General features: G+C 35.9%; 1 protein-coding gene across 2 annotated transcripts in view; it reads left to right on the forward strand.

The window, feature by feature from the left end:
• The window catches only part of MMP16 (matrix metallopeptidase 16), a 240,503-nt gene extending 219,396 nt beyond the window's left edge, over positions 1–21,107 (forward strand). For both annotated transcript variants that reach the window (XM_063451271.1, XM_063451272.1), the window contains 2 exons: positions 17,249–17,364; positions 18,324–21,107. In XM_063451271.1, the coding sequence (XP_063307341.1) occupies positions 17,249–17,364; positions 18,324–18,658 (451 nt within the window). In that variant the 3' untranslated portion in view covers positions 18,659–21,107. The remainder of the gene's footprint in view (positions 1–17,248; positions 17,365–18,323) is intronic.
• The last annotated feature ends 3,393 nt before the right edge of the window (positions 21,108–24,500 follow it).

Here is a 24,500-nt window from a genome sequence, read left to right on the forward strand (position 1 = left end):
TTAACAACAAAACCTATTTTCTGCTACTTTGTTCTTCATCATAAAGATGCAATCTGCAAATGCCACTTAGAAACAAAGAAACATTGCCAACTTCATTAAGGCATCATTAAATTTTTTTCCAGCAAGTGTTCCAACAACTGTTTCTTTATATAGTGTCATAGAAGAGGTTTTATTTGCCTAGGTGTAGTAAGGGAACTAGATATAAATGGTATCAGTGGACATAAAATAAAGGAGTCATTTATTACAAAACGGAAAGAATAGACATTTCTCCTTCTTGTAACTGTGCCACAATTAGCTGTGATGTTGCTGCAGAGGGCCCTAACTGCACAGTAGAGTTCAACCAAATTTTATTTGCGAATGCTTTGACCAGTCCGCAAAGATTGGAAATGACAAATCACTAGATGCTATTGCTTTACTGCAACTGCACATCAGTCAATGCAGACACAACCAATATTAGATTCCCATAAATGTTGCTCAAACGCTGACACATAGGAACTGTTTCTCATGTATAGTGTTTTTGCACATGGAGAGCAGGTAAATGATGAATGTGTATCTGATTTGCAAAACTAATACTTTTGAGACACATGATGTACATCTGTCAGACCTTGGTTTTCACACATTAATGTGTCATTAAACTACAATAGATGTGTATATAAATCAGTCTGTGTAAATAAAACAGATAGTTCTTGTTCTAAATGACATTTTGCTTGCATACATTTTTTATTAGTAAGCAATCTAACTTTTTTGAGAACAGCTCCACCATCTGCCACAACACCACTCACAACACTAAAGTGAAAGTGTCACTCGTTGTCTATTGAAATGTTGGGAAGTAAGTAAAATGGTAAATTTTGTAAATTTTAGATCAATGAATATCATAGACTTTAAAGTAAAAAAAAATGCTTACACAATTTAAAAAAATGAACAAACAGAAATGGGAATTTCCTTGTTATGAAGCCTTTTACTAAAGCTTACTACCAAGAAGCTTGGGCTCAGTCACATGGTTTATATGGGGCCCCAAGTTTTATGACGCAGCTGAAGCCGCATAGACATTCGCTTGTCTGATGATTGTATGAAAATCTTTGCAAAACGTGTGCTGATTCTGAGAAAAGAACAACAACGGCATCCTGTGTTAGCTGACTTCAGTCTAGTTTAAAGAAACACTATAGTCACCTAAATTACTTTAGCTAAATAAAGCAGTTTTAGTGTATAGATCATTCCCCTGCAATTTCACTGCTCAATTCACTGTCATTTAGGAGTTAAATCACTTTGTTTCTGTTTATGCAGCCCTAGCCACACCTCCCCTGGCTATGATTGACAGAGCCTGCATGAAAAAAAAACTGGTTTCACAACAGATGTAATTCACCTTAAATAATTGTATCTCAATCTCTAAATTGAACTTTAATCACATACAGGAAGCTCTTGCAGGGTCTAGCAAGCTATTATCATAGCAGGGGATAAGAAAATCTTAATTAAACAGAACTTGCAATAAAGAAAGCCTAAATAGGGCTCTCTTTACAGGAAGTGTTTATGGAAGGCTGTGCAAGTCACATGCAGGGAGGTGTGACTAGGCTTCATAAACAAAGCCATTTAAATGGCAGAGGATTGAGCAGTGAGGCTGCAGGGGCATGTTCTATACACCAAAACTGCTTCATTAAGCTAAAGTTGTTCAGGTGACTATAGTGTCCCTTTAAAAAAAAAAAAAAAAACCTTTTGTGGATGCCTGAACCATAGCATGACAGACTATACCTTCAGCTGCTGGACTTTTCCATTTGATGACCATGCATAGGAAAGAAGCATGCCAGATCTCCTTACAACTCTGAATCTTAGAATTCATGTGAAGGATCCTTACCTCGTTCCACAGGATATTCTGAATCATCATTGAATTACTCTGTTGTTCACCAATAGGAATCTCTACAAATTAGTGAAAATGTCTCTGATAAGGTGAAGGCAAATTTCCCCATAAATCTTTAAAAACTGTATTTCCTTTTCATACGAAACTTAAGGACATAGAGTATGGCACACATTTAAGACCTTATTGTCTGTCAAAGATGATTAATAATTCTTGGACACTATGAATCTATTAATTTCTCTGTTAGGTAAAAAAAAGACTGTGTAACCAATCAGAGAGACTTCTATCTTGGAAGATCCAATGGACGAACAGACTCAGACTCAATATGCAGAATATTTCAAGCAAATTGGAAAAATATTTTTTTTTCTGGTATAGCTTCTTTTTTGTAGAAGGTATTGCAGGGTTGGTGGAGGGCAAATAAGCCAAGATGATCAAAGACAAGTTAAAAATAATTCTTAAAATGTAAAATGTCAGCGAATTTCAGTTGCCAGATCTGTAGGAAGAAGATTCTCTTGTTTTCTTTAAAAAGAACATCTACACTTTTTTTTTTTAAAAAGAACACTACACTTGATAAATATGATCATTGAGAATCACCATCACAGAATAGACATTTTTTAATTGATATCGAAATAATACACAATATTGATATTTCTCTTAAGTGATAGTATTTTCACTGCTATAGAATAGAAATTTTACAATAAGTAAAAGACATAATTAGAATATTATAATCACTTAAGAAATACATTTGGAGGTGTTAGATAAATGAGGTGATATACTGGTAGTAGGGAAGAAAGAAGAAGGAGAGGAAACGGAAAACAAAGGAATTATTTGTTTATTTTTCCTATATGATTATAATTAAATAACCTGGAAGTCCTATTTGACCCTTATGGGATGTTCGTACACTAGAGGATTTAATAGATTTGTTTAATGCATTGAATAGGAAATTTGTTCACTTGAAAAAAGGATAATTGATAATCACTAGTACAGAAAGAAAAAAATGTATATTGGGAAAGCGGAAGGAAGGGAAGAAGAAGGGAAGGAAAAAAAAAAGAAAAATCAGTCACAAAGAAACCTTTTTGTATATTGATTATAAGTAATAAGAATATCACTATGCACTATTTATTTTTTTATTTACATTTTTTTTATAATTGTTTATTGCGGGGGTTTACTCCTAAATTACTGAAATAATTTTCTATAAATGAAGGAGAAGGAAGGAATTGGAAAAGAAAGGGATATAAGTAAAGGTAAAAGCTCTTCCCTCTTACTTAATGTCTCCTATCAATGGTTTGGTGGTTATGATTGTAGATTTGTTTTTTGTTTTTGTTTGTTTTTTATGATTACAATCAAATAATCTAGAAAGCACTATTTGACCCTTTTGGGATATTTGTATACTAGAGAATTTAACAGACTTGTTTAATACATGGAATAGTAAATTAATTCACTCTATAAAAGGTTAATTGATAATCACTAGTTTAGAAAGGAAATGCATAGTATTTAAGCAACAGGAGAGGAAAGGGAAGAAGAAGGAAGGGAAGGAAAAGGGAGGGAGACAAGGGGAAGAGAAAGACAACAAGGGAGAAAGTGATGATTAATAAAGAAATTATTTTTACATATTTGATTATTAGTAATGAGAAAAGCACTATACATTTATTTATTTTATATTTGCTCTTATATAATTGTTTGTTGAGGGGTATACTCCTAAGCATTGGAAATATTTTTTTCTTTTTAAAGGAGAAAGCCCTTCTCTCTTTCTTTATTTCCCCCTATCAATAATGTTGATCATCGAGGTAACACTCTTTTTTTTTTTTTTTTTTTTACGTGCTATCTGAGAGATATCATTGATACATTTGAAATCAAATATAATCTTGTAAAAGGTGCTTCCACAGACCCCAGTCTATCCCTGATGGTACAGGAATTTTTTCTTTTGCTTGTGTTGCAGAATTTATTTCTGCACCGCAAGGCCAGAAGATTAGGTATAAAAGTGTGTTGTAAGAATGTTTTTGTTTATGTTTTTTTTTTTCAGTCCAATGGATTGTTATCTGGTTACTCAGGGTGGATGTTTTAATACAATAAGAGGTCTGGAGGTGGAGTCAAAGGTGTTTGATGTCTCTTAAACTGGTTACACTAAACTCACAGGGACTGAATTCTCAATATAAAAGAGCATTTTTATATGATTTATTGGTTAAAGAAAATATAGATGTGGCTCTAATACAAGAGACTCATTGGAAAATAAATCAATTCCCATTATATAAATATATATCCCAATATATATCCCAAATATAAATACATCTTCATTAATAGAAAAAAAGAAAGCAGGAGTCGCCATGATTGTTTCTAATAAAATTTAATTTGGATATATACATCATGACTCAGATAATGAAGGAAGATGCAAAATATTGATTTGTCGTATTAACATTATTGAGTATACTTTTGTTAGTTTATATGCACCATCTGAATGTTCAGTTAAATTCCTAAATCATTCTATTGAAATTATAGAGAAAATTTTGAAAGTGTTATTGATAATAGGAGGCGATCTAAATAGTATCTGTGATTTTGATAAATATAGAAAGTCAGTTAAATTAAACAAAGATCATGTATATGAAATCATTATTAGAACTAAGGCTAACATTTCTTGAAATTCTCTTTTTAAAAATAAACTTTATGATGTATGGAGGGTCCAGCACCCGGAGGAAAGAGACTACTCTTTCTATTTATTCCCGCACAGTATATATTCACAAATTGATTTCTTTCTGATGCTTGGACCTACCCTTGAGATGATCATCAACTCCAGAATAGGAAACATCACATGGTCAGACCATGCGCCAACCTTCTTAACTCTTAAAGGTAACCATCAATATGGTTTACGATCTAAATGGAAAATTAATGAATTTATACTAAAATCAGAGGAGAGTAAACAAGAATTGATTAAACAGGCTAGCGATTTCCTAGAGTTTAACAATAATGGAGAAGTCAAAGACACTACATTATGGTGTACGTTGAAATGCTTTCTAAGAGGATATTTGATTAAAAAATGGATCCTGGATGAAGAGAGAAGGGGGTAGAGATATTGCAGACCTAGAGATCTCCTTGGCAAAAATTGAAAGACAGAATAACATTAATCCCACTAAGGAAATGACAGGTGAGATGCTGATTATCCAGGGGAAAAAAAGCTACAAGAGAATACAATTCTAAAGAAAGAAAGAAAGAAATTACTATAACGTTTAAAACGGAACTAGTACTATAATAACAATAGACCTGGAAAAGTACTGACCAGTAAATTAAAAATATACAAGCAACAAGACAGAATAAATACTTATCAAAGCAGAGGGAGTGAGAAGAGTTCCCCGTAAAAACGGGGTCCTTAATCTCACTACCGCTACCCCCAGTCTTAGTATCAAAACAATAAGAGCAACGAAAATAACAAAAACTTTAATAGAACAACTTTAAGGAAAAAAATATAATATCAAAAAACACACCACCTATTAAATCACCCCACTCAGTGAGGGTTAAAAACAAGATAATACGATGCGACTGTAAATGTGGACTGGCGAACCAGTGTGGCTGGGTACCTATTGGAATGCAAGTAGCAGCAGCAATCACAAAAAGTACTGGTGTATCAAGTTTCTAGACACAATATAGTTTGTAAAGATACATAGTTGCTAATCAAGCTTCCCTTGGAACCTCAGCCTACCTGTCACTGATTAATGCCAGGAAACAGCACCAAAGCCGGGGGATTCCCCCAATTGCAGTGTTCCTAGGAACAGCTGATATCTAGTTAAATCTGTATAATAGCTTCCGAGAATCCTAAGGTGTACTTAAGTTTAGTCCAATATCAAAAGTGCCTGGTATATCCAGTGCACCAAAAGGAAGTAAATTGAAAGGAAAGTAAGATCAAACAGTATATACAGAGAAAACAAAGTAATGAAAGGGACTGAGTCTAAACAGAGTTTTGCAAATAATACAATTACCATTGCTGCTCCTAACTCAGAATAATCCCTCTAGTCTGTACCTAGGGCTGTGAGGTTTTCCCTCAAGTTGTCAAAGCAGTCAGCATCAAAAGTATATCAGTGTGTCCAATCATGTGGAACAAACTGCCCAACGCGCGTTTCGGCGGTCTCACCGCCTTTCTCAAGGGCAAATAGTGGTACATAATGAGCCTCCCTTTACCTTGTTTATATACCCAACCATCTACTAATCCAGTAGAAGGTGGGGTTTCTAATTGCCCGCCAGCCGCATCCAATAATTACCGCTGGTGGTGTTGTGCGCATGTAACCCCTTTTTTACTACTGGTCAGAGTTTTGCACTTTGACCGATAGTTCTTATGCTCTTTATTCTTTTGGTTTCAATACCTGGGTTACGAGAGTGGTTACATTTATTTTAAGAAGATATTATGGCTGGTTTCTTATCTAACAAGCTGGATAGCAGCATCTGGTGTAAAGATGCAGACAATGTCTTTTCCAATACTAAATTAGACCCCAACGCCATGACCCCGGACATTAACAGATCCTTTAATAAACTTCAGGGTCTTTATAAAAGCCAGATCAGGACCTGCTGGGAAATTTCTTCCCTTGAAAATTACATAAAGAGGGAAATGATACCGAGGGGCCTTAGAGTGAGGAATACCCCCTCATCCCACTCAGAGAATGTTGAGCTAATGAAGGAATGGGAGTGTGCAGCTGGAACCTGTTCTAAAACTTTTATGCACATCATTTGTAAATTTGAGCAAGACAAACTTAAGACAGTAAATGCTAGTCTTGATGAGGAAATCACCACGATTAAACAATTCCAAAATGATCCTAATTTTACTTTCATGGAATCTAGGTTAAAACAAAGCCTAGATAAATACCAAGACATAATAAAGTTTAGGAAACATGACAAATTTTTGAGGGATCTGAATGATTATGAGACCGGGAATATTTACAAATCTTTTAATCGTAGGATGAGACGTACCTCAGATAACACTTTAACATCAGACTATGATTCCTCAGATACGGACTCAGGTAGCCAAATTACCCCATCTGAGTCCCAATCACAACCCTCCACCTCCACAATGGCTCCTAACCCAAGGGGGATTCTCAAGAAAGGGGTTAATTTTTTAGCCATGGGCAATCAGGAAGAATTCCCAAGCCAACGCACACGTTATCAGACCAGGTACCCAAGGGGTGGGGGGGGAGGAGGAGGAGGGGGGAGAAGGAAAAGGTACTAGATACCACTCAAATTTCAGGACCCGAGTCACAGGTCATAAATCTGTCATCCCATACATTGAACGAAGACCAGCTTAGGGTCCTCGGCAGGGGACTATCATTTGTACCGACTCCATCATTTGACAGATTTAGTTGGATCAAGGATCTCCACCTTTTTATCCGTAAACTGGCTTTACATAAATTCCATTCAATCCAGAATGAGAAAAGGGCTAGAGATCTTGGTTTAACGACCAGAGACTACCAGTGCCTGACTACTCTCTTGTCTCTTCTGGATGAGAACGACCCAAGTACCACCCATAAATACACCGATCTTAAACCTAAGAGTAGATACACACCAAGCTTTGCTGGCTTCAGAAATATTGAACTTTTTCTTGAAGCAGCCAGGAATGAGATCGAAAAAATTGACTTTAAAACTCTTTCCATCCGATCAAGTGACAACCTCCAAAAAAATGAACAGCGGGCCTTGAAGGCACTCCAAAGTGATAGTGATATCATTGTTAAACCAGCGGATAAGGGGGGTAATGTCGTGATAATGGATGTAAATAAATATGTTGAAATGGTGGAACACGTTTTGGGTGACTCTGAGACCTATAAAGTGATTAAGTTTGACCCGACAAATGATTATCTCCAGAAATACAAAGAAATTCTGGATGACGGCCGCAGTAGGGGGTTGCTATCTAAGGACGAATATGACTTCGTCCTTAATCGTAACCCTAAGATAGCAACCTTCTACTGCCTGCCTAAAGTTCACAAAAACAGGGAAAACCCCCCCGGACGCCCAATCGTTTCGGGGGTAGATAATCTCACACAGAACGGCAGTCTGTATGTAGATAAAATCCTGAGACCTTTTGTCGAGGCCCTCCCTTCGTATATTAGGGATACGAAACAAGCCCTAAATAAACTTTCAGAGCTCAAATTTCCTTCTACAGCGAGTCTTTGTAGCTTGGACGTTGAATCCCTCTATTCTTCCATTCCCCACGTGAGGGGGATTGAACATGTAGGATTCTACCTTAATGAGAGACCACCTAGGGATGATCCCCATACCACTTTTGTTTTACGTTTATTGGGCTTTATTCTGTCACACAACTATTTTTTGTTTAATTCCAAGTTCTACCACCAGGTGAGAGGTACTGCCATGGGCACAGCATGTGCTCCATCATACGCGAACCTCCACCTGGGCTGGTGGGAACACTGGATATCCACCTTAGAAAATTTGGCAGAGTATTTGCCCAAGATATTATGGTGGGGTCGCTACATTGACGACGTTCTAATTGTCTGGCAGGGCACCCCTCAGGAATTCTCTGACTTGGTCACTCTTCTTAACCACAATGAAGAGAACCTCCGCTTCACATTCGAATTTGGGGGACGCTCTATTAACTTTTTAGACGTGACCATCACCATGGATGAAGGTGGTACATTTCAATCCACACTGTACAAAAAACCAACTGCTACAAACTCGCTTCTCCATTGGAGTAGTCATCATCCAAGAACATTGAAGGCTGGTATCCCTACGGGTCAATATCTCCGTCTCCGCAGGAATTGCAGCGATATTTCAGATTTTAAACTCAAAGCACAACAACTTAGAGCCCACTTTAAGGCTAAGGGCTATCCGAACCGCTGCTTAAAGCTGGCGTATAAAAGGGCATTAGGGACCCAGAGGAGTGCACTCCTGAGTGACCAACCTGACAAGGTTGATAGGGAAACTGACAAAATACGCATGATCGCGACATATGATGCTGGCTGGCCTGAGGTTAGGAAGTCACTGGACAGATTTTGGCCGTTACTGCTGAATGACACCCACCTCAAACAGGTCCTTGGCCCTCACATTGATATTACGGCTAGACGGGGACGTAACATCCGAGACTTGCTGGTACCAAGTCACTTCTCTACCCCAACACAACCAAGAGCCACCTGGCTAGGTACCCCACCCTGTGGCTCATACAGCTGCGGTAGATGTGTCGCCTGTCGATACATCTCCAAAGGCTCAAAGACCGTAACTGATAGCACAGGTGAAAATACCGTAAAGATAAAAGATTTCTTTAATTGTAACACCAAGGGACTTGTATATCTTTTATCCTGTGCCTGCGGACAGAAATATGTAGGCAAGACCTTCAGGGCCTTCAAAGCGAGAATTATGGAGCATATAAGGTCTCCAAGGAACCGTTTAGATACACCAATATCTAGACATTTAGAGGAACACCATCACGGTGACTCTAATAACCTCAGATTCTGCGGCCTTGAATTAGTGAAAAGGAACCAAAGACGTGGTGATTTTGACAGAATCCTAAGACAGAGAGAATCCAAATGGATTTATCAGTTAAAAACACTCCAACCGAGAGGTCTAAATGAGGGCTTCTCTTTTGCCCCATTCATCTGACTTGTCTATAACATTTTTATGATGCTTTTTTTGTTTATTTGTTTATTTATTTATTCGTTGAACCATGCCTTTCTTGTTTTATTACCACTCCTTCATTATGTATAATCAACTTAGTTCATAACATTTGAATGGACCTTTATTTTTCTTTTCTCCTATTGATACATAATATGTCACTTATTACGAATTATGCCTCTCTTAAATGTTTGCCCCCACTAGATATCGAACGTTATGATACTCGGGCTTACTAGCCACCTTACAACATCCACCCTCCCCCCTTTTTCTAAAGAATTTTGGGGATGTGGGTTGAGACGTGTAAACCCCTATCGTATCACGATAGAGATTAACCACAGCTGCCCAGTAGCAGATACGTTATCCCAATGTGGGTAATATATGCCTATACTCTGGGGCCCTTAATACTGCTTAAGATAATAATCTCTTAGATTCCAGACATTGCTGAAATCGTTAGGGGCTATTTTGGTAGGCAGCCGATTTATCATCCACTACTTTTACCATCCTTGCCAGGTGGACTGCCTGAGTTGGTGACTAAGTCCAGACGCATGCGCAAGAATAAATACTTATAAACACCAAGTTCGCACGCATGCGCCAATACTTGACGGCGTACTGCCGTGAGCGTATCGCCCAATCCTGAGTTTTTGGCGCATGCGCGAACAGACTGACACATACATACTCTGTGCGCATGCGCCGCTATCTAGTATCCGACATACGCATGTCCACAAGCGGATATTCTGCCTGGCCCGAAGACTAAGTTCTGACGCATGCGCGGGTGGAGGCTCTGTACCCATGAAGGGGGAGAAGTTCCCGCGCATGCGCCGGGGAAAGGGACATGCGCACAACACCACCAGCGGTAATTATTGGATGCGGCTGGCGGGCAATTAGAAACCCCACCTTCTACTGGATTAGTAGATGGTTGGGTATATAAACAAGGTAAAGGGAGGCTCATTATGTACCACTATTTGCCCTTGAGAAAGGCGGTGAGACCGCCGAAACGCGCGTTGGGCAGTTTGTTCCACATGATTGGACACACTGATATACTTTTGATGCTGACTGCTTTGACAACTTGAGGGAAAACCTCACAGCCCTAGGTACAGACTAGAGGGATTATTCTGAGTTAGGAGCAGCAATGGTAATTGTATTATTTGCAAAACTCTGTTTAGACTCAGTCCCTTTCATTACTTTGTTTTCTCTGTATATACTGTTTGATCTTACTTTCCTTTCGATTTACTTCCTTTTGGTGCACTGGATATACCAGGCACTTTTGATATTGGACTAAACTTAAGTACACCTTAGGATTCTCGGAAGCTATTATACAGATTTAACTAGATATCAGCTGTTCCTAGGAACACTGCAATTGGGGGAATCCCCCGGCTTTGGTGCTGTTTCCTGGCATTAATCAGTGACAGGTAGGCTGAGGTTCCAAGGGAAGCTTGATTAGCAACTATGTATCTTTACAAACTATATTGTGTCTAGAAACTTGATACACCAGTACTTTTTGTGATTGCTGTTGCTACTTGCATTCCAATAGGTACCCAGCCACACTGGTTCGCCAGTCCACATTTACAGTCGCATCGTATTATCTTGTTTTTAACCCTCACTGAGTGGGGTGATTTAATAGGTGGTGTGTTTTTTGATATTATATTTTTTTCCTTAAAGTTGTTCTATTAAAGTTTTTGTTATTTTCGTTGCTCTTATTGTTTTGATACTAAGACTGGGGGTAGCGGTAGTGAGATTAAGGACCCCGTTTTTACGGGGAACTCTTCTCACTCCCTCCGCTTTGATAGTCATATATTCAGGGTTAAGCCCTATACTACCCCTGTAACCCCTTTTTTACTACTGGTCAGAGTTTTGCACTTTGACCGATAGTTCTTATGCTCAGAATAAATACTTGTTTAGAACTATACCATATCAGGTTTCAAATCTTATTTAAAAAAAACAATTCGACCTGGCATTTTCAAGATTGGTCTGGGCATCCAGAAAACCTAGGATTCCTAATAGAATCCGTAAGAGAAGTATATTACAAGACGGTTTGGGATATCCAGATATAAATCGTTATCATGATTCATTTCAACTCTTCAATATGTTAGCATGGAAGAGAAGGAAGGAGATTAATTTAGGATGGTACAGTATTGAAAAATATAGAATAGGAATCTGTGAGCCATATTTATTATGTTGGTCTTCTCCCAACCTACTAAACAAAATGAAGATAGATGGTTATCTAATAAAGAGCATTATATTATCAGTACATAAGATTAGAAAGAGATATAATTGCAACATTCTTGCTAAATATACTCCCATTGAATGTTTATCTTTATATATTATAGACTTAGATTTAAGACGATGGAAAGCAGCTGGTGTTAGTAGGGTGGGAGACCTATTTCATTTAGATCATTTGATGCTATTCCCTGATATTCTGAGAATATTTGGATTGCCTGCAAAATAATTATTTAGTTATATTAGAATCAAAAACTTTTTTTTTTTTTTTTTTTTTTTTAGTAAATTCTATATCAGATTCAAATATATGGGAAGATATTGATATACCATCCCCCAAAAAACTTAGTTTCAAAGATTTAAAACTTTCTTGCTAACTCTAAAACAATTGACAAACCTAAAGCTTTCCAAAAAATGGGAAAGTGATCTAAATGTATCAACACAGAAATGGTATCAAGCTTGGAATAGGACTAGAAAAGCAGTCTGTTGTATCAATCTGCATGAACTGTTTTATAAGTTGGCTCACAGATGGTATTTGGTTCCTACTCGTATAGTGAAATTTAAAAAAAAACTAATGATTTATGTTGGAGATGTCAACAAAAGATCACTATTACATATCTGGTGGGAATGTTCTTATTTGGTCAATATCAAAAATAAAATATCAGAAGTTATTTCAGAAATATTAGAATTGTCATATATAATAACTCCTCAGACTTTTATCTTGCACTTAAACTTTCCTACTACAAACAAACATACTATATTTCTTATAATAAATATATTATTGGCCTGCAAGATATGTTTAGCTAGACTCTGGAGAACACAAACTGTTCCATCATGACTTGAGACTGAAACTCAAATTAAATTCCAAGCATCTGCAGAGAAATACTTTTATAATAGAGATGTCTCGACAATATCTTTATATGATAAGATTTGGTCAAAATGGTCTGCAATGCAAACTAAATCTTATTCCTTGTTCCCTGTGAGAATAATAGTTAAACACAAGCGTAAATACTCCAGAAACCTCTAAAAATTTGGAATAATCGGTACTGAGACACCAGAGACAACAATTAATATATATATATATATATATATATATAAATAAATGTAAGATACTGAGTGACTGTATATTCTTTTTTTCCCCCCTCTTTGTATCTCTTAGATATAGAATATAAAAGCTTATATTACATATATTGTGTTACATTCTGTCCTCAGTAAAAAGAATACACCAATAAAATGGAGAGATAGAGAGGAGAAATGTTGTTTTGTTTTTTTCTATATCTTTATTCTTGTATTTTTTTGATCATATAATTGTAAGTAACTATGTAGTTGTATACATGGCAAACAATATCTATACAATTTTATATGTATTGCTTTTTTATACAAAATTATTCATAAACAGAAATATATAATTAAAAAAAATAAAAGGCCTCTGACAAAAAACAGCTATAGAAGAAGTTTCTTCAGAAGAAAAAAGTTATGATTCATATTGAAGTGTTTTTATTTTTTTTATTTTGTTTAAAAAGACAGATTGATCATTTTGACCTAAGTTAGACCTGAAAAGGTGAACAAGTTTGGCTTAAAAAGAAGTTAAAAATGCAAATAGTTCACTCTTTAACTCAAATCATAGACAAAGCAGACTGTATGGTGTCTGTGGACCTAAAACATGCATGCTGTCATGTCTCATCACCAGATCGATCTGACGGTTCATGAGATTTTCCATTTAGGATGCAAACAAAATTCTTCTCTGCAACTGTTTTCTCAAAGATCACGATTGTTTTAGCCGCAAGAAAGAGTAAGCATTTTAGATGAGAGATTATAAACTGCTAAGAAAAGACATTTAGATGGTGTCAACATGATTACAATAAGAATTCCCATCTTTTATGTTTCTGGAGCTTATCATTGAACATATGAATATTTTTTCTACAAAACAAAACACAAAAGAAATTAAAATAAGTTTGTATCAAAGTATTCAAAGCTTCATCTTTTTTCTCAGAAGAGCTATGAGAGTTCTGTGTCTATTACTTTCAAACAGTTCCTGGACCAAAACTCCAGGTCAGTTGCCTGGGTAAAAATTTGAAAGAATATTTTAGAGACTTCAGAACAGATCTTTCCTCACCCTGTTTTCAAGAAAAATTGTGTGGACAACAACAAATGCGAAACATTTGTGGTTTTAGAATCGCTTTCTGACAGCCAGGTTATCCTTGAAACTCATAGTGAATTTATGCAGAAAGATGAAGAAGGTGGGCACCCTAGCCAGTGCTGGGTTTAGAAGTAAATTTACTATGAGTCTCAAGGATAACCTGGCTGTCAGAAACAGATTCTAAAACCACAAATTTTAAAACTAGGGCCCCCACCCACTGCTCATGGGTAGGAGCTTGGGAGGCAGTAGGACCCCCTATTGTATCTTAGGGCCCCCACCCACTGCTCATGGGTGGAGACTGGGGGGGGGGACAATAGGTCCTCCCTCCCTATTTTCATTAGGGCCCCCACATGCCGCTCATGGGTGGAGACCAGGGGGGGGCAATAGGTCCCCCCCCTATTGTCACTAGGGCCCCCACATGCCGCTTATGCGTGGGGCCCGGGGTGGGACAATAGGTCCTTTCCTCCTATTTTCACTAGGGCCTTCACCTGCCGCTGATGGGTGGGACAACAGTCACTAGGGCCCCCACCCGCTGCTCATGTGTGGGGGCCTGGGGAGGCAGTAGGTCCCTCCTATTGTATCTTAGCACCCCCACCCCCCGCTCATGAGCCTGCCTGTGTTTTGTCAAGACCATAAATATTGCCAGGAGCTCATTGGATTTACCACTAAAGAACAGCTGAATTTCATAATTCAGACCATCTTTTGATTCTATTCAACGTTAGATTCCTAGATAGTCCTGATTCAGCCAAACAAGTATGCAGATCAGTTATTTGGTCTTCCCTTCATAGTTTAGGCACAATTTATTAGTGGTCTTAACCTCAGAAATGGATGCATTTGGTCAAACGTTGGTCCAGGCAATTGAGTCATAAGGAGACAAAGAATTTAGTTAATGTTGTTACTTCCCAGTAATTTCACTCCTATTTTGCATTTAGAAAAAAACATATACATTTTTATACTCCCTATAAAATATATTTTTATAGTATGAGTGACAGTATGAGTACCCTCCAATTATATGTTTTCATGTTCTTGTCATTTTTGGTGTGTTTTAGGTTTCGCCACTTTTTATACCACAGAGGGGGTGAATCTAACCTATTGCATATTAAAAATCTAGGGAAAATTACCTGCTTATTTATACAAATTAGCAGATACAAAACCCAGTATTTTTACTGCTGCTATTCCCGAATAGGTAGATATATCTTTATATGTATTTTACATGTGGAATTTATGATTAGAATATATTCTTGAGATTTTTTAATTTACAAAAAAAGATTCACATATTTATAAACACATACTAACTCACCCTGTAAAGGGCATGAGAGACAAGATACCATTATATCTTAATTAAATCAAGATGGCCCTCGTATCACATAGATACCTAAATTTAATTTTCATCTAAACTAATAATCATTTGCTGGCAAATGAACTAGCTTTCTATGTAGTTGTTGATTCATTAGGAAGAGTTATTATAATGAAGGCAGTCATTCAGCAGTCTTAATTATCAAATTGAACAATTACCCTCTTTCTAAAAATAGAACGTTGAGTAGAGCATTTAGTAACAAAATCAGGTCATTCATGGTACAACTTGGGGTCAAAATGAATTCTCAGTAAATCAATGTATATACTGACACAGAACATAGACATTAATTAATTAGGTTTAGTCTAAAAAAAACCTAATACAAAGTATTCCTCTTATCAGTATATCGTCTGTCATATAATATTTCCAAACAGGTACATAATAAATTTTGTACTTTAGTGAATGTATTCTTAAGTAATGTATTAGAATAACTTCTAATCAGCATGGTTGGGTGATAGAAAATTGTATCATATATATAATGTCTCGAAATGTCAGAGACTTTTACCGTTATTCTCACTATGGGGTAAATTGTTAGATTAAACATTCTGACTCCTTACTCGAGAGTTTTGTAACTCGTGAGCCCAAGATGGCTCAATGCGGCCTGCAGTTGCTGGAACTGGAGAGAGGCAGCAGCTCTCCTCATCCTTGTGTCAGCAGTAAACTTGCTCAACTCCTGCCTACTCCTGCCCTCAACGCAAAAAGAGCTAAAAAATGGCGGCCGCTGCAGCGACGTCCCCTGTTCAATCCCACAGCTACACATTTGAAGCCAGAAGCAGCTTCGCCACAAAACATTGGAGCCTCACCTCCACTGCAGCATGAATCAACCACCTCTGTGAGCCTGCACGCCACTTCACCCGAGTGGATGATCTGGAGGACCTCTGTGGGCCTACTTCGTTGGCATGATCCTGCCCTCTACCTTCAACTAGGTGGGCTATGGGGCCTGATACCGGGACTATCTTGGTTGGACCCTGTGTTCCCACAATAGGGTATCGGCTGACCTCAGAGGTAGCTCCTCGTATCAATGCTGGCACTATCTACCACAAGAGTATGCCTGACTTTCCTACATGGTGAACTGACAAATGTTTTTTCTTTTTGATTTGTGTTCATTCTTTCTGAAATGTACCTGGAGCACTTCCAGGGGCGTTTTCTTCTTCGCTTTAAGCATTCTCATTCTCATTGAATGTAACTCCCATTAAGCTGCCTTTAATGCCTAACATGTGAGCAGCTTACCTATGTCTACCTTTTAGAAGTTAATACCTAGCCTGAAATATATATCCTGGGTTTAAGTTACAAAAAATGTGTTCAATCATTCATGACATGCCCATGTATTTTCTTGTATAACATTATGAAGCTTGCTTGGGCTGTTATGGCTTTGCAAGCCTATTTGTAAACATTTTGCACAACAGAAAATGTTTATAAAAATGTGTGAGATTAGAGCAGAAAATGGGTAGAAATAAGTTAAAAACAGAGTAGCAGTAGCAATAACATTAATTACTGAAACACAATCTTCAGGATCCAGAGCTTTTACACCAATGCTGCTTACTAAATAGTTAAAGGCTATGTGCTAAAGTATAACCTATTTCTCATTTTAATGTATGTAGTTCATCTGGTCCAGGCAATAGTACAACGATCCACCAATCATATTGTTACTGATATTATTTTCAATTATATATATACAAATGGTTAATTAAAAAATACATTTATGTTTTTAAATGCAATGTCAAAGTAAAATCTTGCAAATTTACAATGCCTTAAAGCATTATGGTGAAATGCGTGGCCACGTCATTAATCCTTAAATGGCTTTACGTTAAACAAACACACTTCACCATTTGTGCGTGCTGTATAAAATGTCCCAAAGTCCTGTTAGAGGCAGAACACACCCCTCTGCTACTTCTCTTCCTGCAATTTGTTCATATTTAAAAAAAAAAAAAAAAAAAACACACAAATTAAAAAACATGTGTAGTCTTTATTTCTATCATTGTTATTCTCTCTTGGACTCTGTTTGAGTAACAATCAGAACAGGCAGTATGATACCCAAGTTCAGCAATTTTTTTCAAATAAATGTAAATTTTTACTGACCAAGTGCATTATTTTGCAGGTACTGGCGTTACAATGAAGAAATGAGAGTAATGGATCCTGGCTATCCCAAGTTAATATCCATATGGAAAGGAATACCAGAATCTCCGCAAGGTGCTTTTGTTGACAAAGAAAATGGTGAGCAGCTAGTGTATAATATACATTTTTCAGACTTATAATGATGTTCACTGCAGAATTGATTATTTCAGGCTAGATTCAATTATAAACCTAACTATGGTAGTTGAATAGCAGTTCTCCCGCTAATATCTGAGACCAATACTTATCTTTTATAATAGACTGTAGACCTCTGACTGCAGTCTTCACTTTCCATTGGTTTTACTTTGTTTGTTGTCATCTTAGTTACTTTCATATAATGATATAGACCCAAAAAATACAAACATGACCAAAAAAATATCAAATATTTAAGAAGTTGAGCTGCATTGCCGCTAAAGTGTTGTGTGCTCTTCAGTGCTCAGTTCGCTAAAGAAATTTGGTAATGTTAAATGTTTAAACAAAACAATCAGGAAAGCAGATCAAGGCACTATATTAAATACTGATGCCACGCTAGGCATGAAATGCATTTGATGGCTCTCCTGTTTTTGTACATTTGGGTTCAAAATGCTCTCCTATGTTTCTGTGCTTCACAGAAAAAAAAATTCTGTACTAATTTTGCTTATAGTATTTGCACTCTGTTGCCACATTGTATGGAGTGTATTTCTGGATGTGAGTGTATGGACTGGATTTCTAAACGTAAAATGTTGCATCTTTTATCTACCAAGCCAGAGCTTTAGATGATGCATTACAAGATGTTCATGTCCTCCGACTTATAAAGTTTTAGAAATGTTTTTTTACAAACATATTTCTCCTTCTTCTACATTCTTCAATTTTGGCCTAAATAGTATCAAATTGTGTCACACTAACTCATGCTTTCCAATGTTATTACATGTTATTCTGTATTTATAACTTTTTACTATTATTATTATTATTATTATTGGGCTCATATTGTATTGGATGGAAAAAACTTTCATTTTTTTTGTTTACTTTGTATTTATTTTATGTCTTCGCTGTTAATCTGTTGATCATATATATTTTTTCAGGCTTCACTTACTTTTATAAAGGAAAGGAATACTGGAAATTCCACAACCAGAGACTCAGAGTAGAGTTTGGTTATCCCAGATCTATACTTAAGGATTTCATGGGATGTGATGGTTCAACTGATAAGGACAAGGATCGAACCAGTACTCAAGATGATGTAGATGTTGTCATGAAGCTAGACAACACAGCCAGCACTGTGAAAGCCATAGCTATTGTTATCCCTTGTATCCTGGCCTTGTGCCTGCTTGTTTTGGTTTACACTGTGTTTCAATTCAAAAGAAAAGGAACACCTCGACACATACTGTACTGTAAACGCTCTATGCAAGAGTGGGTGTGAATTAGGTATTTTATCTCATACATTTGAGGTTACTTGAGATTCAACATCAGAGCTATTATGCTGTTCCCTAGCTAAAAGCAGGCATCGGTGAGCTAGGGTCATAGCTGATCTTTAAAAACCAAGAGGTTTTTGTGTCCTGCACCTGAGTGAGGATTCAATCATCTGGGAAGCTTCCATGAAATACAGTTTCTGCAGTTCCTCCAATTCTATCGTATTTTTTTATTTTATTTTTGTCATTCAGTTTCAAGCCTCTCTTCTGCATACTGAATGCACGGAAGACTTTCAGACGTAAATAAGGAAGAGGGGGAAAGAATAGAGCAAATCCTTTCCAGCGATTTTAATGAAATTTTATTTTTGTTAAATAAATAAATAACACAAGCCCAGTTCCTCTTTGAAAAGATAAGTGCTGTAAGCACGAATAACTCGAATGAAAAATAACAAAACTAAGAGCAAAAACCACCCTAACTTAAGCTTCAGGAGAGTGTGAAGACCCAAAACAGCTTTGTTTCCAAAGAGGATTGATTCTTTGTCTGCAATGGATAGACACCCACAACTTACTTTGTGGGGGACCAGTGTTATGCAGGACCTTAAGACTGTTTGGACAGCCTTCTTTTCCAACAAACAAGGGGCCAAAATATCTGCAATATAGTAACAGCCTTAATGATACATTCATTTTGTGTTTTATACAACTTTTTCTGAGCTTTGTCCAAAATGTTCGAAAACATTTATAGTCATTAATATACTGAACCAGAATATTTTTTTTTAAGTTTTGTTTGTGTTTTTTGTTGTTGTTGGTATTTTTTTTTGTTTTTCGTTTTCTTGCATCATTATATTTGATCAAGCTGTATCTAACTGCCTGGGGCACTTAGCAGGTCTGTCAGAAACACTCATTTGTAAACCTAGCAGGAAGCTGTATGTGTCTGAAGAGGATTGCAGTGAGCTGCGGCAAAACGGCCGTCATGTTGTGAGGAAAATTGCTAAAAGTATTACATTTTTTGTAACCCTTTGAGTGCTAATGTATCAGTGTTCAGATTTTGATGGACTCTCTTAGCTTTGCTGTCGCCAAATTATATGAATGTTTAGAACAAGTAACAGAGAATTGAGATGTACAATGATAAAATGATTACTCATCTGCATCCAGAACTGTTTTTTTCTCATTAGTGTTTGGAATGTCTGAGCTACACATCTACATTTTTGTTTTTTCTTTTTGGTGTGTTTCAGGTAATGATAGGTAGAATAAGCAAAAAAAAGGCAATATTCTGAAAAGGCGTCAACGCATACATTTTTGTAAAAAAGAAAATAAAAAAGAAAATGCATTGTAACAAAAAGGTGTTCTGTTGCACGAGAATGGTAATTGCCTTTCATCTAGATCTAGATACATATAATATCAACCCTCGAGAGAATCTGACTACTGCATGTACCATTTGTCATTGGACTGCACGTTTACTATAGTTCTCAAAGGGCTGACTTAGTGTTTTGTCATCAAGCAGTTTATCTAATGGAGTCAAAGGACCACCAAAGCATTTTCTTATCAAGTGTATTGCATACTGGAAGTGCTGTTGTCATTTTCATGTGACCTGCAAAGCAGGAATCTTTTTTTTTCTTTCTTGAGACAAGTCAGCAACTGACAGAGCTCTTTATTCAATTTAGAAACTGCATTTTGCAGCGTTGCGGTTTTACAGACTCAGTACTATAATCATGTTTCGAAGGTAAAAATATTATGCAGTCCGCCCACAAAAAAACTACTTCCTTTGCAAGTGAGTATTAGGGAGAATAGTTTTAAATGGTGAATACGTTTTCACATATAAGAATATATGTGTGCATTCGTGTGTGTATATATACCCAATAGGGCTGCACTCAACTAAAGATGCAGACATTATAAGGGTGCTGGTGGGGCCAATTCAAAATACAAGATCAAGCGAACTAACTTACTCACTAAACAACAATTTCTAAGCTCATAACTTTAATGGGGGTTTTGTTACGGTATATGATCGTACATTGCATAGGGCTGCCAGAGCAGGGGTACATTGTATGATCATATACTGTAATAAACGTCCATTGTTTTTGCCTAAAAAAAAAATATTAGCTTCTGTGAGCTTTGCAATTGCTCATATATATGTACGTACACACACAATGTGTTTTAGAGGTATGTCGAGATGCACGTCCGAAAGCTTAAATGATTTGTCCACTCCATAAACCCATTTGGTCCCTAGCTGCCATTTTGCATCAATTTGGGTTACTTATTGTCTTGTTAAACAAAACAAAAGCATGAAAATTGACCATATATTTTTTATAAGCTTGATAATCATTCAAAGACTGGTATTTTGTGATTCAATTTTGTAACTTTGTATTATCAGTTCAAATTTAGCCAATGCCATTTTTGAAGGAATGCTTTCATTTGTTAGAAGAAATTGAAGAAAAAATATTATATATCCTTTATTATGGAGTAATCAATAAATATTCACCTTTAAAAAATAAAATAAATGAATATAAAAATATATATATATATATATATATATATATATATATATATATATATGTGTGCACACGCTAATACAATGCACTGTGCACATGTGTTGTGTATTATATATATATTTACACATAAAGAAATAGAAGTGGTTAGAATACTGTCTCCCTCAATCTCTTTACGACTTGCAAAGGTCATTAACAAAATATTTGCAATTTCAATTTTATTTTAAAGCTGACCTTTAAAAAAAAAAAAAATCAAGCATTGAGTTATTTCTGTTAAATTGTTTACCTGTAAAAATAATATATGGGACATGAGCAGCTTCTTTCATCTGTTACATGTGATTTTAAAAATATTCAAATGTCATTACTTGAATTTTTAAATAAAATTATTTTTTAGATAAATTGATAGCATCTCTTCATATGCACGTTGCTGCATTTTTTTAAATTATTTATTTTCAGACGTTAATTAGAGTACCATTGCCTTAAGGAAAATTGTATTAATTTGCAGAAAGTTCATGTATAGATCATTTTTTTCCTAATCAATTATCTATAAAGTATTATCTCTACTTTAGCTATGTTAGCCTATACAAATAACTCCACTAATATTATACAATACCTATATAAATTAAAAAATTGACAGGAAAACTTGAACGCCTCTATCTAAAATAAAATCATGCATATTTTAGTTAAAGACTTATCTAATTGTGGAACATATATATATATATATATAAACTCCCTTCTGTCCCGCACTCGAAAGCTCCCCGTCTTGTCAGTGCCTCGGTGCAACCTCCGGCCTTTGTATAAGATACCAAGTCTTGAAAAAAGTCACATGGGACTGAAATGTTGTCATTGACAATATTGATTTGGGAAATTTTGCTGAAATTAAAGCACCTTATCATCATATCGAGTCCTGTGAGTGCTCTCCATCAAGGTATATTTTATATATACATATATATATATATATGTAAGCTTAAGGCTTTGCAGAATTATGTAGTAAGCAGCAAAAATTTTAGATATTTATTGCTATGTTTACAATGAGGAGCAGAGAGTCCTATATAGTAAGTGTACATTTAAAACAATGGCTATTTTAAGTAAGTTTTAATGTTTAATCAAATCTTTTGAATTTTGTAAATTTAAATTAAATATATAGAGAGAATAGTCTTAAATAAATGTTTATTCCTAATGTGAAAATACTAATTTTAGAATGGATGGTTGGAAAAAAAAGAGAAAAACACAAATTTGTAATACAGCTTCGAATATAACAAATGCCTATTTTATCCCAATCTGTCACTCAGATTTAAAATATATGCTTATGTGTTGTTAGTAAAACAAAAATACAGGTTTGTATCAGTCTTGGCAATTTTAAGACTTTACTGCAAAGAAGAAGCAAATCTAAAGATATTTATTTCAGATCATCAGTAAATACATATTGTTGTATGTTGAAAGATAATGAAAGTATGTATACAATACAGTAGGTATATTTGCATAAACGAGAGAACTTTCATCGTGTTTATTGTGTGATGATGGATACATTTTTTTTTTTTATGTATCATGTATGTTCCATTTTTTTCCAGCTGGGGTTCAGTAGATATATAATATACTATTTTTCTCCTACTGACAAACACAAAACCTATTGTGTGCAAATGTAAGGCTAAAGAGTTGGTGCTAACTTAATTTGTATAATGAATGTGAGATATAATCTGTTTTGCGGTGCTTAGACTGAGTTAACATTGGAATTTATTTTTGTGTTATAAACCATTTATTATTCATACAAAGTTGTATTTTAATACCTAAATTCCTTGCATGAACATGGAAAAAAAATGAACCCTAGCTAGCTAATCTTGATCCCTTGAGATTGTTGGACCAACATTTTTATAATTAAAATAAATTATAGCCCAACAACAGAAGAAGGCCTGGTCTATACTGCTGGTTGCCTAAAGATTAAATATGCCATGGGGTCATGCATTATGTTATTATTTTACTGTATTATATACCATAAAACATTTTTTTTAACATTTCCAGTGAATTAATGGTGTTTACAATGCTGAAACCATTTGAGTATCAGAAGACTGTGCAATGGTAGGCACTCCAAATACTTTGTATTCCGTAATGGAATAATTAAAGATGCTAAAGGATGAGTTGTTTGGGTTTTTTTTTTTTGTGTGTGTGTGTTTTGCTTTTTTATTTCTTCTTTATTTTAACCATAGAAATCAACGAGGAAAATGTTGCACAGTTCTTAGGTTCTATTTATTAATATTTATTTTATGCTTCTTTAAAGAAGGATTGGTGTTCTAGGTGGGGCAGTTTTGTCTACTCTAAGTGTCTTAAACAAAGGATGCGTTCATTGACTTTTTATACTGTTGCATCTTATGTAATTTCCATTGTTTTTTTGTGTTGTAATTAGAATTCAAATAAATCTAACAATAAACTAACAGGCAAGATACTTCTCAACCTGATTGTCAAGTTAATTATTTCCTTACATTATCAATCTAATACATTGGGCATTGTGACTAGTGAAAATAAAAAGAACCCAATTTAATGGAGACCTGTCTCTCTGCTCAAGAGTAGAGATAGGTAATGCATAGGTTCCAAAATGGAGATCTTTCAAATATGATCCACTATAAAAGCACCACTGGGTAAGATTATATACACTGTGAATTGCTTTACTGGAATTAGTATATGTGTCTTGAGACTTGTAATAGAATACATGCAGGGTCCTATTAGTACATGCCCTGCAGAGGTTTGACTCTGGAACACTTATCTATCCTACCACTTGACCATTGTAGCTCCAGTTTAGTTTTTCTGCCTATAGCTCCCATACACAGACTACAGTCCCTTCTCCCATACTGATATCATAGAAGGTGCTATTCATAAACTCTATTCAGTTTGACACGTGCCAACTTCATCATTTTAACAAGCTTATTCGGTATTTCTAAGATGCCTACATTTTCCTTTCCAAGTTGTACTCTTTGACCATATGTTTGAAGATGTTTATATCTTTATCTTGCTCTGAATTTAGATACCATAATGGATATTTTCAGAATAACTAATGAGCAGTGAATCTAAAAAAATGGAGCACCGACTCGTGGGTCATGAGTTGAGGCTACTGTAAGCTTTGTAAGAGTCCTAGCTCCTGACAACTTTATACAGACACATTTTGCCACTTCATGGCTTTTTCAATGACAAATGATAGTGGCGAAATGCATCTGTACAAAGTTGCTAGTAGCCAGGATTCATACAGGATATTCAGTTTCCATTTTCAACAGACATTGAAGAAACCTTGAGAGGAGCTTCTAAATGCCGATGTAACCCAAGATCTGAACAAAGGGACTGCCTTGATAACTCCCCTATGGGAGTGATATGCCGGTAAAAT

The sequence above is a fragment of the Pelobates fuscus genome, chromosome 4 (assembly GCF_036172605.1).
Source record: "Pelobates fuscus isolate aPelFus1 chromosome 4, aPelFus1.pri, whole genome shotgun sequence".
Taxonomy (NCBI): Eukaryota; Metazoa; Chordata; class Amphibia; order Anura; family Pelobatidae; genus Pelobates; species Pelobates fuscus.